This window comes from Lithobates pipiens, unplaced genomic scaffold (assembly GCF_037356315.1).
Source record: "Lithobates pipiens isolate NorthernLeopardFrog02 unplaced genomic scaffold, aLitPip1_a1.2 Scaffold_23, whole genome shotgun sequence".
Lineage (NCBI taxonomy): Eukaryota > Metazoa > Chordata > Amphibia > Anura > Ranidae > Lithobates > Lithobates pipiens.
The window spans coordinates 301,709,390-301,728,180 of record NW_027507785.1 but is presented as its reverse complement, the minus strand read 5'-3'; the positions used below and the strand labels follow the sequence as shown (position 1 = coordinate 301,728,180).

The window sequence follows — 18,791 nt, the reverse complement described above, 5'->3', positions numbered from 1 at the left end:
GTATAGAAGACAGCTGGGAGCCAGAAATCTTGCTGATTGATAGGGCATCAAATACTTATCTCGCTCATTAAAATGCAAATCAATTTATAACTTTTCTGAAATGTGTTTTTCTGGATATTTTTGTTGTTATTCTGTCTCTCACTGTTAAAATAAACCGACCATTATAATTATAGACTGATCATTTCTTTGTCAGTGGGCAAACACACAAAATCAGCAGGGGATCAAATACTTTTTCCCCCTCACTGTATAAGGCTTTGTATTCACTACTGTCAATTTCTGGTGCTCCTATTGATATTCTTTATAATTAAAGAGGAACTGCAGTCTGCTCACATTATTTGTAATAAAAACCATCTTTGCCATTCCGAAGCTTCCCTCCAACCACTTTGCATATTTTATACAGTGCCTTGCGAAAGTATTCGGCCCCCTTGAACTTTTCAAGCTTTTGCCACATTTCGGGCTTCAAACATAAAGATATAAAATTTTAATTTTTTGTGAAGAATCACCAACAAGTGGGACACAATTGTGAAGTGGAATGAAACCTATTGGATTTTTTAAACTTTTTTAGCAAATAAAAAACTGAAAAGTGGTGCGTGCAAAATTATTCGGCCCCTTTACTTTCAGTGCAGCAAACTCACTCCAGAAGTTCAGCGAGGATCTCTGAATGATCCAATGTTGTCCTAAATGACTGATGGTGATAAATAGAATCCACCTGTGTGTAATCAAGTCTCTGTATAAATGCACCTGCTCTGTGATAGTCTCAGGGTTCTGTTGAAAGCGCAGAGAGCATCATGAAGACCAAGGAACACACCAGGCAGGTCCGTAATACTGTTGTGGAGAAGTTTAACCACTTGCTTACTGGGCACTTAAACCCCCCTCAGTCCCAGACCAATTTTCAGCTTTCAGCGCTGATGCACTTTGAATGACAATTGCGCGGGCCTACAACACTGTACCCAAATGAAATTTTTATCATTTTTTTCCCACAAATAGAGCTTTCTTTTGGTGGTATTTAATCACAGCTGGGAGTTTTATTTTTTGCTAAACAAAAAAAGATACAAAAAAAAATAAAAAATCATGTTTAAAAGTTTGTTATAAAATTTTGCAAACAGGTCATTTTTCTCCTTCATTGAAGTGCGCTGATGAGGCGGCACTGATAGGCTGCACTGGTGGGCACTGATGGGTATAGTTAAGGCGGCACTAATAGGCACATATAAGGCGGCACCGATGGGCACAGATAAGGCGGCACCGATGGGCAAAGATGGGCACGGATGGGTGGCAAAGATGGGTGGCAAAGATGGGTGGCAAAGATGGGTGGCAAAGATGGGTGGCAAAGATGGGTGGCAAAGATGGGTGGCAAAGATGGGTGGCAAAGATGGGTGGCAAAGATGGGTGGCAAAGATGGGTGGCAAAGATGGGTGGCAAAGATGGGTGGCAAAGATGGGTGGCACGGATGGGTACCACTGATAGATGGGACTGATGGGCACTGATAGGTGGCACTGCTGGGCACTGATGGGCGGCACTGCTGGGCACTGGTAGATGACACTGATGGGCATGGATATGTGGCACTGGGGTGCAGCACCTTTGTTGAGGCAGATTGTGGGCACTGCTGGGTGGCACTGTGGGCAATGCTGGGTGGCACTGTGGGCACTGCTGGGTGGCACTGACGGGGGGCACTAATTTTTTATTATGTATAGTTATGAGGGGGCAGGTGGGCACTGGCAGGGGGCAGGTGGGCACTGGCAGGGCTGGCCGTGATCGGGACGGTGTCAGCGCGAGGAGGAATAATAGCCGATTACCGGCTCCGTTATATCACATGATCAGCTGTCATTGGCTGACAGCTGATCACGTGATAAGGGGTTGGGGATCGACCCCCTTGCACGGATCGGTGATCAGGCGAGTCTCATAGACTCAGGGGGCGCGCAGGCCGCTCGTGCACGGGACTACGTCAATAGACGTAGTCGCGGAAAAGGAGATACGCGCTGTAGCCGTCATTCGGCTATAGCACGGGTCTCAAGTGGTTAAAGCCGGATTTGGATACAAAAAGATTTCCCAAGCTTTAAACATCCCAAGGAGCACTGTGCAAGCGATCATTTTGAAATGGAAGGAGTATCAGACCACTGCAAATCTACCAAGACCTGGCCGTCCCTCTAAACTTTCAGCTCAGACAAGGAGAAGACTGATCAGAGATGCAGCCAAGAGGCCCATGATCACTCTGGATGAACTGCAGAGAACTACAGCTGAGGTGGGAGAGTCTGTCCATAGGACAACAATCAGTCGTACACTGCACAAATCTGGCCTTTATGGAAGAGTGGCAAGAAGAAAGCCATTTCTCAAAGATATCCATATATCGTCTAAAGTTTGCCACAAGCCACCTGGGAGACACACCAAACATGTGGAAGAAGGTGCTCTGGTCAGATGAAACCAAAATCAAACTTTTTGCCCACAACGCAAAACGATATGTTTGGCGTAAAAGCAACACAGCTCATCACCCTCAACACACCATCCCCACTGTCAAACATGGTGGTGGCAGCATCATGGTTTGGGCCAGCTTTTCTTCAGCAGGGACAGGGAAGATGGTTAAAATTGAGGGGAAGATGGATGCAGCCAAATACAGGACCATTCTGGATGAAAACCTGTTGGAGTCTGCAAAAGACCTGAAACTGGGACGGAGATTTATCTTCCAACAAGACAATGATCACAAACATACAGCAAAATCTACAAAGGAATGGTTCACAAATAAAAGTATCCAGGTGTTAGAATGGCCAAGTCAAAGTCCAGACCTGAATCCAATCGAGAATCTGTGGAAAGAGCTGAAAACTGCTGTTCACAAACGCTCTCCATCCAACCTCACTGAGCTCGAGCTGTTTTGCAAGGAAGAATGGGCAAGAATTTTAGTCTCTCGATGTGCAAAACTGATGGAGACATACCCCAAGCGACTTGCAGCTGTAATCGCAGCAAAAGGTGGCTCTACAAAGTATTAACGCAAGGGGGCCGAATAATTTTGCACACCTCACTTTTCATTTTTTTATTAGTTAAAAAAGTTTCAAAAATCCAATAGATTTTGTTCCACTTCACAATTGTGTCCCACTTGTTGGTGATTCTTCACAAAAAATAAAAATGTTATATCTTTATGTTTGAAGCCTGAAATGTGGCAAAAGGTTGAAAAGTTCAAGGGGGCCGAATACTTTCGCAAGGCACTGTATATACTGTGATTCTGTACTTGCCAAATATGCTGCAGAAATCTCCCTCCACTGAGTCTGGCTGCATTCATTTTAACTGTGGGCATCACCTGTTCACTTCCTGGATTTACACAGACACACCTCCAGCTCTCATTGGCCCTCTTATGACTCATCCCCCTCCCTTCCTGGCAAACTCCAGAGAGGGAAAAGTGCATGATGTCATAAGCCTAGGCTTTTTTTTTTTTTTACCGGACAAGAAACAAGAAGTGGGCTGTATAAGGTATTTACTGGCAGGAAAATGTTTTACTATCCGAAGATAAAACAACAAGGGCAGAAGATTTAAAAATGAAAAAATGATTGAAGGTCCGCTTTAAATAAAATGATTGAAGTAGAAAGGGAATGTAAAAGAAAATCCCAAATTTTGGGTTGCCCCTAGAAGAGTAATTGAGGGTAAATCTTCCAATGGGACACCAGTTGTGGTGAACTGGGAGGCCCCAAGAGATTCCCTTAATCACTTCAGTCTCGGAAGGATTTGTCCCCTTCCTGACCAGGCCATTTTTGCGATACTGCACTTCGATGCTTTAACTGACAATTGCGCAGTCATGCAATGTTGTACCCAAACATTTATGTCCTCCCCCCCCCCCCCCACAAATAGAGCTTTCTTTTGGTGGATCAACTCTGAGTTTTTTATTTTTTGCGCTATAAACAAAAAAAGAGCGACAATTTTGAAAAAGAAAAAAAACTATATTTTGTACTTTTTGCTAGAATAAATATCCCCAAAAAAATAAAATAAAAAACACATAAAAATTCGTCATCAGTTTAGGCCGATATATATTCTTCTACATATTTTTGGTAAAAAAAAAACCCCCAAAAAAAAACAAAAAACACAATAAGCGTATATCGATAGGTTTGCGCAAAAGTTATAGTGTCTACAAAATAGGGGATAGATTTATGGCATTTTATTATTATTATTTTTTTTACTAGTAATAGCGGGGATCGGCGATTTTTATCGGGACTGCAACATTGCGATGGACAGTTCGGACACGTGACACTTTTTGGACCAGTGACATTTATACAGTGATCAGAGCTCAAAATAGCCACTGATTACTGTACAAATGTCATTGGCAAGGAAGGGGTTAACACTAGGGGGCAATCAAGGGGTTGTGTTCCCTATGTGCGTTTCTAACTGTGGGGGGAATGTGGCTGACCAGGAGGAGACAGATCATTGTTCCTACTTAGTAGGAACCGACCATCTATCTCCTCTCCCCTGACAGAACCGGTATTTGTGTATTTACGCACACAGATCCTGGTTCTTGCTCTGTCAAGAGCGATCGTGAGTGCCCAAGGGTCAGCGCGCCTGCCGGGCACACGCTGGGCGCCTGCTACAGCATCTTGAAGAGCCATACGATGGCTCGTGCAGGTATTTCAACCTTCCGCAATATAACTGCGGCGGCTGGTCGGGAAGGGGTTCATCTGCAGGGATTACCTCTCACTTCCTATTTTCGCCACAGGACAGGAAATAAAAGGAGATCTCCCAATGGGACATAAATGGCAAAAAAAAAAAAAAAAGCCTGACCCTCCTTTACTCTATCCAAAATGGAAAAAAAAAAGTGTTGCCTGTAGTTCTACTTCAAAAAATGGCTTTAAAACAAAATTTATGATCAAGTATATATTAAAAAAAAAATCCTCCTTTAAATTTGACTGTTCCAAACAATAAGCACTGAAATATCTGTTGCTGGAAAGCATGCCCAGTGTCTATCCAAAACTCTTTCATAGATCAAAATGTAATAATAAAGTGCAAAAATAATTTAATTTTTTTTTTTTTTTTTTTTAAATGCAGCATAAAAACACAGGTTTAAAAAAAAAAGCTTAAAAATAATAAGAAAATGATTGTTGCCTTAAAGCTAAAAGCAGAAATTCAGTCAGTAAGCATTCCATCCTCTCAGAGCCAGACATTGTCCAAGGGTGTTTTAAACCATCTTCAATGATAATGAATAACCACGGGGCGTGCGCTGCGGCGGAAAGTAGTGATAAGTTCTATTCTCTCTGCTAATCAAGCGCGGTACATCCGCCCGAGGCCAGCACAGAAGTTAATTAACCTAATTCAGCAGCCCTTGCACAGAAGCGGTGAAGCCCTGTTGAAAAACATGAATACATTTGGTAAGGGCCTTTCATAGGCAGCATAATATTTCAACTGGTGATCTGAGTCGGGATCGATGAGGCATCATTATTGACACTCCAGGTGGTCATTGACTCTCTTTTTGAAATATCATCATGCCTTTGTGCTTTCTCCAGGTCCTGCCTTGATGGTACAAAGTGGGGTATGTCCAATGTAAGGCTTTCCATTAAAAAAAAAAAAAACGAATGACCGATGCTTGGAGCGATTAGCGATTCTCCCCTAACATGTTTAAAGTTGTCCTGATAACCAGAACCTCTGCATCTTCATGGCATTCTAGACTCCTATGCAGCCGGAAGATCAAAAAAAATAAAAAAATAAAAACAAGCTCCAATCTGTTCCAATGTGTGATTTATTGCACCCTGTCTGGCCACCCCTAAGGGCTAAAGCTACACTGGTGATTTTAGATTAGCCGTTTTAAAAATCTTCAGTGTGAATCTGAACGCAATTAATCATACAAGGTTAAGGAAGAACTCCATACAAAAACAAAAAAAACGTTCCTAGTGCGTCTAACAAAGCGGTTTAAATCTAGTTAAAACCTTCTTATTCTTTAAGATTCTAAAGCTGGGAGGGCTGCCAATACAAAAAAAAATAAAAAATGATACAATCTTCTAAAATAAATACCAAATTGCAAAAAAGTCTATGCCCTGTTAAAAGTCCAACTCCAAAACACGGTTTAAAGTGTATTTCAAGGGGAGGGAGATCTTCAAAAATCAAGATCCCCACTGGGGAGATCTTTTTGCTCAGTTTTCTGGTTCATTAGCACGAGAAGCAATAAAAGTGTTTCAACAGAAAACAACTTTTACTGCTAGTTCTCGGTTAGGCCCCTTTCACACATGCGGAACATATTCCGTATCTCATCCATCCATTTTCGGATGAAATACGGACATACAAGCATCCCTATGGGATAGCGGGTGTCGGCGGATGAACATTTGCTGACACCCGATACCATCCGTCTCCGCTATGGTCCGATTCTGCGGACGGAAGAAAATCCTATTTTTCTATCCAGCTGCAGAGCGGATCGGATGAACACAGACAGATGGTCCGCATTCATCAGATCTCCCATAGAGGAGAGCGGGGATCTGACAGGGCGGTCTCTGCAGTGTGCAGGGACTGCCCTGCCATCCGCCGGCTCAGTGGGGATAAATGGAACGATCCCCTCTGAGCAAGCGGATGTTCACGGCACAGATCATCACGGATCCATCCCGTGTGAAAGGGGCCTTAGGAGATGATTCTTTTATTTTATTTGCATGGTACATGCCATTGGGGCTGCTGTTAGAAACCATGGGGCCCCATACGTTCAACCTGACAGGGCCCCAAATATGCATAGTTTACTATGCTTCAGTTACGAATGAGCATAGCGAGGGATTGGTTAGGATGATTCTTTGTGTTCATTCAAGAAAGGAAGGAAGGGGCTCGTAAATGTGACATATTTACCGGATCATTTCTCCACTCTCCATCCTAAAGGGTCCTATCGTGTGCTTGTACCTGCCGGTGGGAAGGAGGGGAGGGAAAAACTGGTAGCACCGCAGGGGTAAAGGGGGGGGGGGGGACCTGGGCAACAGAGGCAAAGTTATGGTGCACAGGGAAGGGATGGGTGCAGCATGGGGCAATTACTGGAACCAATTCCCTGTATGGCTCTCTCTGCTGCAGCTAAAAGTCATCAGGAGGTTGAAAAGAAGAAGCCAGCTGGCAGCTGCTGTAGAGACAGAACCATACAGGGATACAGGCCATACAGGGAATCTGATCCAGTAATAGTGCCCTCCCCATCACGCTGATCACCCTTCCTTCTCACATCTGATTCACCAAGCTGCCAGGGCCCGGACCCTTTATCCACAGAACTGCATGCCGTTATGTATTTTTGCAATTAATGATATAAAATAGGTGTATGGGTATAGAGCATTGGATTTGATACACTATATAGGATTGATGTATTTGTATTTAGAACAGCATATATATATATATATATATATATATATATATTTTACATATATATATACACACACACACACACAAAACAATACGTATACCTATTTTCAGCCCAGTGTGGTCCAGTCATGATGGCACAGCTCCGCCTCCATCTGTCAGTCAGCAGCTGATGCAGGGGAGAGGAGGGAGTGTCGGAAACAGCTGGGACATGCAAATCTATGGGTGACATCACCGCTTCTAGAACTCGCAGCTGTTGAGTGCCCCCCGCCCACTCGCCCCTGCAGGCCCAGCTCATTGACATAAGGGATCACATGACCAGACTGAAAATAGGCAAGTAAAAGGAGTCAGTGAGGGCTTAGGAGGCGAAGCTGCTAGTACCAAAGGTGGCCAACCCAATATTCAATCATATAATCCAAAGAAAGCCCAATTTGGACTGGAATAGCCGGGCGGGGGCTGGCACATAGTGCCGCAAGCCTCAGGACCAGAGCGCAGTCTCTCTCCTGGAGGGCATCCAATGTTTGTCGGGAATCCGGTGCTAAATTATTCATAGACGTCCTGATTCTGGGTCAGGGTTTTGTGCATAGCAGAGAAGTTACCTCGCTGGAATCTATTGAAAGTCATCCCTCGAGCCAAGCTTTTAAATGGAGTGTCTTTACGTGCTGACATCCCGTTGCCACATCTGAGGCTTGGCTTGACAGCCATTGCTGTAAGTCCGGCTATTTGTTTTTATTCGGATATACAGCATACGGGATATTTTAAGATCTATTTAGGTATTAAAGTGTTGAATAAAATACTACACTATATATCACTTCTCAGGCTCGGCGTGGCGGGCATTTTCTGGCTAGGATTCCTTTTGATTGGGCACTATCGTGAGGATCGACTTGATGGCCATTTATCAATGGGATTCTGGGGAGTGCATATTGGTGAAGGAAAAGCAGTCCTTTTATAGAGAAGAGCACTGAGGTCACTTTATAAATGTGTATCGTTATTGGAGGATCTTGCTTTACTATAGCACATTTTGCACGTTATGGACTCTTTGGAATTTTTGAATTCTATGTGGGGTTTTTTGATGAATTATCCACGTTGAGTGTGATCTATATGGGCTCCTGGCAGACAGCAATGCCCTGCAAAACAATCAAATCCCAAAAATACTACATTAAGCATATAAAAAAAAAAAATAATTTAAGTGGCTGCAAAGGCAGAAGTTTTTTTATCTTAATGCATTCTATGCATTAAGATAAAAAAAAAAAAAAAAAAAAAAACTTCTGTGTACGGCAGCCCCCCTTAATACTTACCTTATCCCCATCTTGGTCCAGTGATGTTGCATGAGAGACTTGGCTGGCCATGGCTCTCCCTTCTGATTGGCTGAGACAGCAGCGGAGCGCCACTGGCTCCCACTCCTGTCAAAGTCAGTGAGCCAATGAAGCGAGGGGAGCAGTGTCACAGCTCTGTGTCTCATGGCCACTCATTAAAATTAGAAGAAAAGTTTAACCTTAAACTACATAGAGGGTTCTTTACTGTAAGAGTGTCAAGGATGTGGAAATCCCTTGCACAGACGGTGGTCTCAGCAGAGGAGCATCGATAGTTTCAAAAAACTATTAGATAAGCACCTGAACAACCACAACATACAGAGATATACAATGTAGTACTGACATATAATCACACATATAGGTTGGACTTGGACTGTGTCTTTTTTTCAACCTCACCTACTATGTAACTATGAATTGCCACACAGAACAGCGGCTCGGCTGGGGTGCCCCCATAGCAAGCTGCTTGCTGTGGGGGCAGTCAGCTTGGGGGGGGCAAAAGCACTGAAGAAGAACCCGAGAAGAAGATGATCGCAGACCACTGCACAGAGGAGAGGAGTATAACATGCTTGTTCTTTTCAAATGAAAAAAAAAAAAGAAGAAGAACACAAGACTTTAGTATCACTTTAATTAATAAATCATAATATATGGATATAACTCATAAAACCAAATCTAAATAAAAACGCTAGAGATAAGGATAAGATTTATCTGCCAAATCAACTAAAGCATACTTCTCTATATAATATACAGGCAAAAATATTTTATGTTGAGATGATGACCTCAAAACAATTGTTGTCCTTTGAAATCATTTTTGAAATGACTTCCCCCCCCCCCCCCCCCCAAGAGGTTAAAACTGTTTGGGGGTGAACTCTGCAGCCTCTACAATACACTGAAATGTTCCTTTTGGGCAGAATGCCCCTTTAATAAACCACTGGCACACCTAAGCATTTAAAGCCAAAAGATCTGCACAGTGTGCCCGCAGCTTTCCGAGTGAGTTATGTTGCTGCTATCTCCACTTGTTTCCAAAAAAAAAAATCGGATTTAACTGCTAACACTAAATCAAGGGAGGAACAATAGCACCTGAATTTCATGCGCACCTATGACCGTTTCATATTTATTCCCGTTATTTGCTACAAGAGGGTGGTCCCATCTATCATATCACATCCCCGCTGTGCGAGGCACCCACTTCTGGCATTATTACAAGTTGACTCTGTGCAGGTTTTAAATCAGATTTTTTTTTTTTCATAAAGTGATAGTACGGCAGATGTATTGCTCAGGTCGCAGACCGCTATAAATCACAGGAATTGCTCAAAAGCTGCTTAAATACTGAGCAGAACAATTTGTGCTGTATGGCAGTGAATGGATATTGCAATAAAGGGATATTTATGTGCAACACTGAATCCCACACTTCAATAGGCATTGTTTATATTCATTATTCCAAGAAAAAGGCTCATGCCTTTCTAGAGGGGTCATGTAGGACACATTGCTAGAGATGTATGTATTACTTACACTGTGTATATACCCTGTTTAAAGCTGAAGTTTAATCCTTAATCTTTTATTTTGCCTTTCCTATCATGTTAATAACATTTTAACTACTCTCTTTTTATAATTACTCACCCCTCTTCACCCCCAGAGTAATTTTTACATTTCTGCTATAGACCGGTTTATCCAGCCATATCTTTGTTATTAGGAAGGCCACATGCACACTGGACGTTTTTGGACATTTTTACAGCTGTAAGGCTGGGTTCACACTGAAGCGATGCGGGAACGCCGCAAATCCGCGGCGGGTTTCCCGCATCACATGCCTCCCGCCGGCAGTTCACACTGCCCTATGTGAACTGCTGGGAGTGTCAGTGAAACGTTAATGACACCCCCAGATCAGTCCGCATATCGCAGTGCGATCTGCAAACTCAGACAGGAATCGGATCGCATGGTGTGAACACCCATGCGATCCGATTCTGCTGTGGACCAAAAAAAAGGGTCCTGTGCGAGTTTGGAGCGGGTGCGATGCGAATTCAGCCATACTATCTGTATGGCTGAACTCGCATCGCACAGAGATCGGATGTGATTTGCACTGCAGTGCGGTGCGAATCACATCCGGGTTCTCCTAGCCGCAGCAGTGTGAACCCAGCCTAAAATGCAATTTTTTTTTTGGCTTCAGACATTTTTACCTACAATCAAACTCTCACACATAGGCCGTTATCAACTGTCTGGCTGGGGAATTTTTGGCTGTAAAAAAACCCCCCCAAAACTAGTGGATTCTGAGGGGCATTTTTCAGCTGTAAAAACGCTCTAATGTCATAAAAATGCCTAAAAATATCGCTAAACACTCAAAAATGCAGCTCACCAGTGGTTTTTAATCCATTGGGGGAAAAAAAAAAAAAAAGTTAAAAAAACTCAAAAAAATTATATTGCAAAACCGTTGAAAAACGCACTGCAAAGCAACTAGCTTTTTTAAAACGTTCTAATCCAGTGTGCACGAGATCTAAATAAACAAGATAATACATATACTGTTTATTTTATTTTTTTTAAAGCGGAGTGCCAAGCTTTTTTTCAGTTTATTAAAAATCAGCAGCTACAAAAAGTGTAGCTGCTGCAGAGGCGTACCTAGGGTCTCCAGCGCCCTTGGCGAGAATCTGTATAGGCGCCCCCCTCCCCCCTGACTTTGGTCCCAATGTGATTCCAATTCAGCCATACAGTCTGTATGACTGAATTTGCATCGCACAGACATCGCATGTGATTTGCATTGCAGTGTGGTGCAAATCACATGCGATTTCGGACATTGCATATATGTGAACCGGCCCTAAATGTACATTAGTTTCTGCATTATTACATGTGTTTTTTACATTTGATGTTTCTACCAGAGTCTCACTGTCACAAAGGTGTAAATTCAAATACAATTGTCAGTTCAGTTGTGACCTACCTACCTAACTTCAGGGCAGTGTATAGTGTAGTGGTCCCTTCCCTTACTACAACAGTACTGACCTACCCAATTCCTAAACTGACCTACCTGATTCCTACATTGGCCACTACACTACACTGTATATTGGGCAGTGTGCAATGTGCAGTGTGTAGTGGGCAGTGGTCAGTGGGGTGTGCAGTGGTCAGTGTGCACACTGACCACTACACTGCCCACTGACCACTATGCACCCCACTACACACCCTACTGACCACTAAACCGCCCACTACACTACACACCCCACTGACCACTACACTATACACTGACCACTACACACTGACCACTACACTGAACAATGACGTGTATGACATGTCCTATGACGTCATGTCTCTGCACCACAGACACACACAGTCACACACACGTGTTTTAGGACATCTCCTCCTCCTCCTCCCTCCATACCGCACACACAGCCTGGCTCTCCTCCTTACCTTCAGCAGGTCCAGCAGGTGTGTGCAGCAGGCGGCCCTGCAAGAAGTACTAGTACTACCAGGTACCAATGCACCGTGCCACCGAGACACCCTCCGCTCCGCCATCTATCCCCCCCCCTTCTCCACGCTCCTCTTCTCTCCCTGCTCGCAGGGCACGCTGCACAGTTCAAGAGCCAGGGGGGAGCCGGCTCGTGCCCGGGAGAACGAGAAGAGCTGGGGCCAATCGGGTTGCAGTGCGAGACGAGGCCCCGCCCAGCCAGCGCTGCCAAACTAGACACGGCTGCCTTAAAGCAGTGACAGGGAGGTGTGGTGGGCATGGGGGGGAAGAGGAGGGACTACACATGCTGGAAGTGGGTGAAAGGGTGGCGGAGGGTGTAGGACCCTGCCGATTTGCGCCCCCCTCGTCCTGCTCCCCCGGTGGGTGCCGGTTTTGCCAACCCCTTGGTATGCCCCTGAGCTGCTGCCTTTTCATAAACAGACACTCACCTGTCCCACGATCCAGAGGTGTGGGTACCCCGAAGCCTTGCTCCTCTCCTCCTCCTCTCAGTGGGCGTCTCCATTGGAACTGTGGGCACCCTGCCATGACAGTTTGTGGCTTCACAGCCGGGCGGGCACTGCACATGTGTGAGTCGCACTGCGCTCTCTGAGTGGAAAGGCAATCTTCTGGGACCTGTCACGTGTCCCAGAATATTGCCTAGAGGGAGCGGCCGCCTAGGGGGGAGAGGAGTCGCCGACTAGGCGGCCTGAAGGCGGAGCGAGGACGTGAGGCAGGAAGTCCCTCTCTAAAGTAGGTACCCACTCCCACCCCTGCAAAAAAATGACATGCCAAATGTGGCATGTCAGGGGGAAAGGAGTACTTAGGCTTGGTTTCCACTATTGCAACCCCAAAGTCGCATGATGTTGCCGCGACGTGAAGCAATGCCTGTGCATTCTTGAGGTCTATGGACCTCAAGTCGCATCAAAATGAGAACTAAGTAGTGCAGGGACTACTTTGAAGTCGCTGCAACTTGAAGTCACACAGATATGAATGGTACTCATTGGAAATCATGGGGAACAACTTGTCATGCAACTTTGCAGTCGCACTAGTGGAAATCGAGCCTTAAAGTGGAAGTTCTACTTTTGGGTGGAATGCTGTTTAAGGACAAACAAGGCTTTTCTTTCATGAACTTGCCTTTTAACAATGATTTTATTTGCAATCCTTAGACAATAAAATGCAACAAAACCTAAATAGTGTTACAGCAGATATAAAAAAAAGTTCATTTTTTTTCTGTAATGTGTCCTGCTTAAAATGACACTAAAATTATGATTCTGGTACAAATCATTGCAAAGTTATTTACAAATGAAAATTTCTTTTTTTGCTTTGTTAAATGACAAATGTGTGTTAAATGTGTAAAATATAAACCAAAAACTTGAAATAATAATGGTTAATGAAATATATATATATATATATATATATATATATATATATATATATATATATATATATATATATATAAAAGCAGGAAAATAATATTCAAATGGAGAAGGAGAGTAAAGCCGATGAGAGTAAGCTAAGGGTTAATAAAAAGAGGTTAAACAGAAGAATATATTTTTTTTTTTGCTGGTTTGCTTTAGCTGCAGATTGAAGTTCATGCCTTTGATCTGCAGATGAATGCACAAAATGATACAAAAGTAACATTGTGTTACTTTGCTTCCTTTTTTTTTTTACAGGAGCAGTGTTTGTAAACACCGATTCAGTCAGGGTTCATGCTGATGTGGTGTGAATCTGATGTGATGTCACAGTGCGATTTCTGTTGTAACAGGTGTGGTTCAAATGTGAATTCAGAATAGCTGGAGATTAAGACGGCTTTCACACCAAGCCGCCCATAGCGTCGGCGGTAAAACACCGCTATTTTTAGTGGTGTTTTACTGTCGCATTTGCGGCGCATTTCTGCCGCTAGCGGGGCGCTCTTACCCCCCCCCCCCCGAGAAAGGGTTAAAACTGCCCGCAATAGCAGCGTTTTGCAGCGCTGCCCCATTGATTTCAATGGGGAGCAGCGGTGGAGGAGCGGTAAACACACAGCTCCTTCACCGCTCCAAAGAAGCTGCTGGCAGGACTTTTCCTGACGTCCTGCCAGCGCAGCACTCTAACGCTATAGCGCCTCCAAAACGTCCTCGTGTGAAAGGGGTCTAAATTCCCACCAAACCCGCACAGGACCCTTTTATGAATAGGGTCAAATTTGCAACACATATATATGAACAGCCTTCATTGGAAATAATGCTTTTTTGGATGACCTGCCAATCTATGCTTTATGGATTGCATCTGATCCGCATAAGTGTGAACCAGCACTCCGACTGCTTATTTGACAGCTGCTGACATCGTCTGTGTACACAGCAATCCCAGCTTTGATTAATTAAGCACTGGCTGACCGTGACTTTTTCTGACATTTGTTGCTTGCAAGTTGATATCAGTTTTTTTTTTTTTCTTTTTTTTTTAGGAATGCCACAAGACTGACATTTCTGCAAATTAGAGCAACCTGTATTAATCGGTTATTTGCAAAATAAAGATTTATATACACAGCAAAAAAAGGATGTAAAGGATCAGTTAAACTAAAACTTAAACAATGACCAGAAACGATTTTTTTAGGCCTCACACAACTTGAGAGACTTAAATTGATTGTAAACAATCACCTTGTATAAAATGACCTATTCAGTTTAAAATCAAATTGAAAGGCAAAAACACATTTGTGTAGATGATATCAAATTATATATACAATAAGTAATCTTATTCACTCTCTTCTCAACTGCATTAGAGCTGGGGGAGGAGGAGAAGCAGCACACTGGTCCATATAGTGAACTTGGTGTTGAGTTATTCACTTTAAAGTTTAAGGTCATCACAGAGGACAAGGGGGCACTCTTTATGTCTGCAGGAAAGTAAGAGCTGTGAAAATGTGGAATAGACTCCCTCCAGAGGTGGTTCTGTAACGCTCAGTAGTAGTAGCCAGTAACTGCGTACTGACATTTATAGGTAAAGTTGATCGAGGGAAAATCCGTTCGGCTCTTGGGTGATCGGAAAGGAATGGTTTTTCCTGCTGGATCAAATTTGCTTATGCTTTGTTTTTTTGCCTTCCTCTAGATCAAGTGTGCGTGTATATATATATATATATCTCCCCTTCTATTGGTTGAACTAGATGGCATGCGTCTTTTTTCCTAACTATGTAACTATTTATCTAGGGGGTTAGAAGCTAACTCATGTGGATGGTACGAATACCAGTGAGGCGTGACCGGGCCTTTAATCTACTACATGGCACATGCCGAAATTAACAACAGAGCAGAATGTAATGATTACCTGGTGTATTATTTCGGATACAGGGAGTTGGTTGGCATAGGTTGTTAGGTCCACCACAGAGACATCAGATGAGTACCTGAAATTCAGACACAATGATCTCCTTTAGTCATTTATAGAATATTGGATAATCTTATAAATTCACGAAACAATCATTTTCAGAACAATTATAATGACATTAGGCTTAAAGTGGTTGTAAACCCTTACAAACCACTTTGACCTACAGATAAGCCTAGATTAAGGCTTACCCGTAGGTCCAAGAAATATCTCCTAAACCTATACGGTTTAGGAGATATTTGCCCGAAGACAGGCACCGTAGACAGCGGCGCGCAGGCGCACTGAGCGCGGCATTTCCAACAACGGAGCTGCCGCGCGTGTCGGCTCCCGTGCGCATGCGCGGGAGTGACGTCATTGCGGCTCCGCCGAATGACAGCGGCGGAGCTGCGAGACCCCACCGAAAAGATGGATGCGGCGGACTACAGGGGACAGCGGTGACTTCACTAGCTCCTGTGTCAGGTAAGTGACACATAATGGGCTACTATGCGATGCATAGTAGTCCATTATGCTTTACCTTTGCAGGGAATGAAAGAGAAAGTAAACTCATCAGGGTTTAGTTCCTCTTTAAGGGAATCTTTAGTCCATTTTTATCTTTGTTAGGTATACATCTGCGAGAAACCAAATGAATATACACAATTATATAAATGCATAAAAACTTTGCTTTTATGTAAACTTTGAATATCTCTATATACATAGAACAGTCTTATTTATCCTCTTATAGCACTGCTGAAACAGACGCTTTGCTGTAATGATCGGTAACCAGAGTCTATGTGATCTAAGCTGCCTACGATGGAAGCCAAGGATCAGCATTTCTTGGTTATTAAAGTGATACTAAAGTCAAATTTTTTTTGTTGTTGTTAAAAATACCAAACATGTCATACTTACCTGCTCTGTGGAGTTTGTTTTGCACAGAGCAGCCCCGAGCCTCCTCTTCTTGGGTCCCTCTTCGGCTCTCCTGGCCTCTCCCTCCTGTTGAGTGCTTGCTGTGGGGGCACCCAAGCCGAGACACAGTTACCCGTGTCCATTCAGACACGGAGCCGCCACCTGCCCCTTTTCTCTTCTCATTGGCTGACTGACTTTGATCGAAAGCAGCGGGAGCCAATGGCGCTGCTGTCTCTGCCAATGAGGAGGGGAGTCCCGGGCAGCCAAGACACTCCTAAAACATCATTGGATCTAGATGGGGCTCAGGTAGGGAGGCTGAGGGGGCTGCTGCACACAGAATGTTTTTTTATTTTCATGCATCAAGATAAAAAATATTCTGCCTTTTACAATCACTTTAACCACTTCTCGACCGCCTCACGCAGATATACTGTGGCAGAAGGGCACGTACAGGCAGATTAACGTACCTCTACGTTGCCCTTTAAGAGGCAACTTGCAGGCACGCACATGCCCGTCGGGAGGTCCGTGAGCGTGATTGCAGGTCCCGCGGACTCTATGTCCAGGGGGATACCCGCGATCGTCTCACAGAGAGGAAGAACGGGGAAATGCTAATGTAAACAAGCATCTCCCCATTCTGCCTAATGACACTGATCACAGCTCCCTGTGTTCAGGAGGTGATCAGCGTCTCACACACAGCCCCTCCCCCCCCCCAGTTAGAATCACTCCCTAGGACACACTTAACCCCTACAGCGCCACCTAGTGGTTAACCCCTGCACTGCCAATCACATTTACACAGTAATCAATGCATTTTTAATGGCACCGATTGCTGTATAAATGTGAATGGTCCCAAAATCGTACCAAAACTGTCCGTTGTGCCCGCCATAATGTCGCAATAACGATAAAAATCACTGATCGCCGCCATTACTAGTAAAAAAAAATAAAAAAATAATAATAAAAATGCCATAAAACTATCCTCTATTTTGTAGACACTATAACTTTTGGGCAAACTAATCAATAAACGCTTATTGTAATTTTTTACCAAAAATATGTATAAAAATACTTATCGGCCTAAACTGAGAAAAAAAAAAGTATTTTTTTTATATATTTTCGGGGAATAATTTATTATAGAAAAAAGTAAAAAATAATGCATTTTTTTTCAAAATTGGAGCCATTTCTTTTGTTTATAGCGCAAAAAAATAAAAACCACAGTGGTGATCAAGTACCACCAAAAGAAAGCTCAATTTTACAGGGCCCTCCTGTACCTTTTGTATTGTACTGTAATTGCGTTGTCCCCACTACACATTGTAAAGCGCTTTGTAAACTGTTGGCGCTATATAAATCGTTAATAATAATAATAATAATAATAATAATAATAATATTTTTTGGGAAAAAAGGATGTCAATTTTTTTTTTGGAGTCATTTTACACGACCGTGCAATTGTCAATTAAAGCAATGCAGTGCCAAATTGCAAAAAATGGTCCGTGGCTGAAGTGGTTAAACGAGTTGTAAAGGCAGAAGTTTTTTTTATCTAAATGAATTCTAATGCAGCCTCCCCAGCACCCCCCAAATTACCTACTTGACCTCCTTCCATGCCCATGATCCCCTCAGCCATCCAGTACATTCCTCCTTGGATGAGACAAAGCAGCAGCGCTATTGGCTCCCGCAGCCGTCAAAGTCAGTCAGCCAATCAGGGGAGAGAGGGGGCAGGGCCAGGTCGGGGCTCCATATCTGAATGGATACTATTCCTACCACTGACACAAATTATGGTCACTATTCCTACCACTGACACGAATGATGGGCACTATTTCTTCCATTGACACAAATGATGGGCACTATTCCTACCACTGACACACATGATGGGGCCGGATTCCTCACACTGACGCACATGATGGGGCAGGATTCTTCACACTGACACACATGATGGGGCAGGATTCCTCACACTGACACACATGATGGGGCAGGATTCCTCACACTGACACACATGATGGGGCAGGATTCCTCACACTGACACACATGATGGGGCAGGATTCCTCACACTGACACACATGATGGGGCAGGATTCCTCACACTGACACACATGATGGGGCAGGATTCCTCACACTGACACACATGATGGGGCAGGATTCCTCACACTGACACACATGATGGGGCAGGATTCCTCACACCGACACACATGATGGGGCAGGATTCTTCACACTGACACACATGATGGGGCAGGATTCCTCACAATGACACACATGATGGGGCAGGATTCCTCAAACTGACACACATGATGGGGCAGGATTCCTCACACTGACACACATGATGGGGCAGGATTCCTCACACTGACACACATGATGGGGCAGGATTCCTCACACTGACACAAATGGGCACTATACCTCACACTGACACCAATAATGGGGTACTATATCTCCCAATGATACCAAAAGGGCATTATTGCTGCTAATACCTATGATGGGGCATTGTCTACTCCCACTGACACCAGGACATAAGGGACAGTAAACTGACTTTTGTATATAAAGTTTGGAGACCTCTGAGCTACAGGATTTTGAATC

General features: G+C 43.8%; 1 protein-coding gene across 2 annotated transcripts in view; it reads right to left on the bottom strand.

Annotated features, from left to right (window-relative positions):
• The window catches only part of PIGK (phosphatidylinositol glycan anchor biosynthesis class K), a 223,210-nt gene that overhangs the window by 59,933 nt on the left and 144,486 nt on the right, over nucleotides 1-18,791 (bottom strand). The window contains exon 10 of one of the 2 annotated variants that reach the window (XM_077450425.1): nucleotides 15,304-15,379. The exons of the other annotated variant lie outside the window; for it this stretch is intronic. Within the exon in view, the coding sequence (XP_077306551.1) occupies nucleotides 15,304-15,379 (76 nt within the window). The remainder of the gene's footprint in view (nucleotides 1-15,303; nucleotides 15,380-18,791) is intronic. 2 annotated transcript variants of the gene reach the window in all.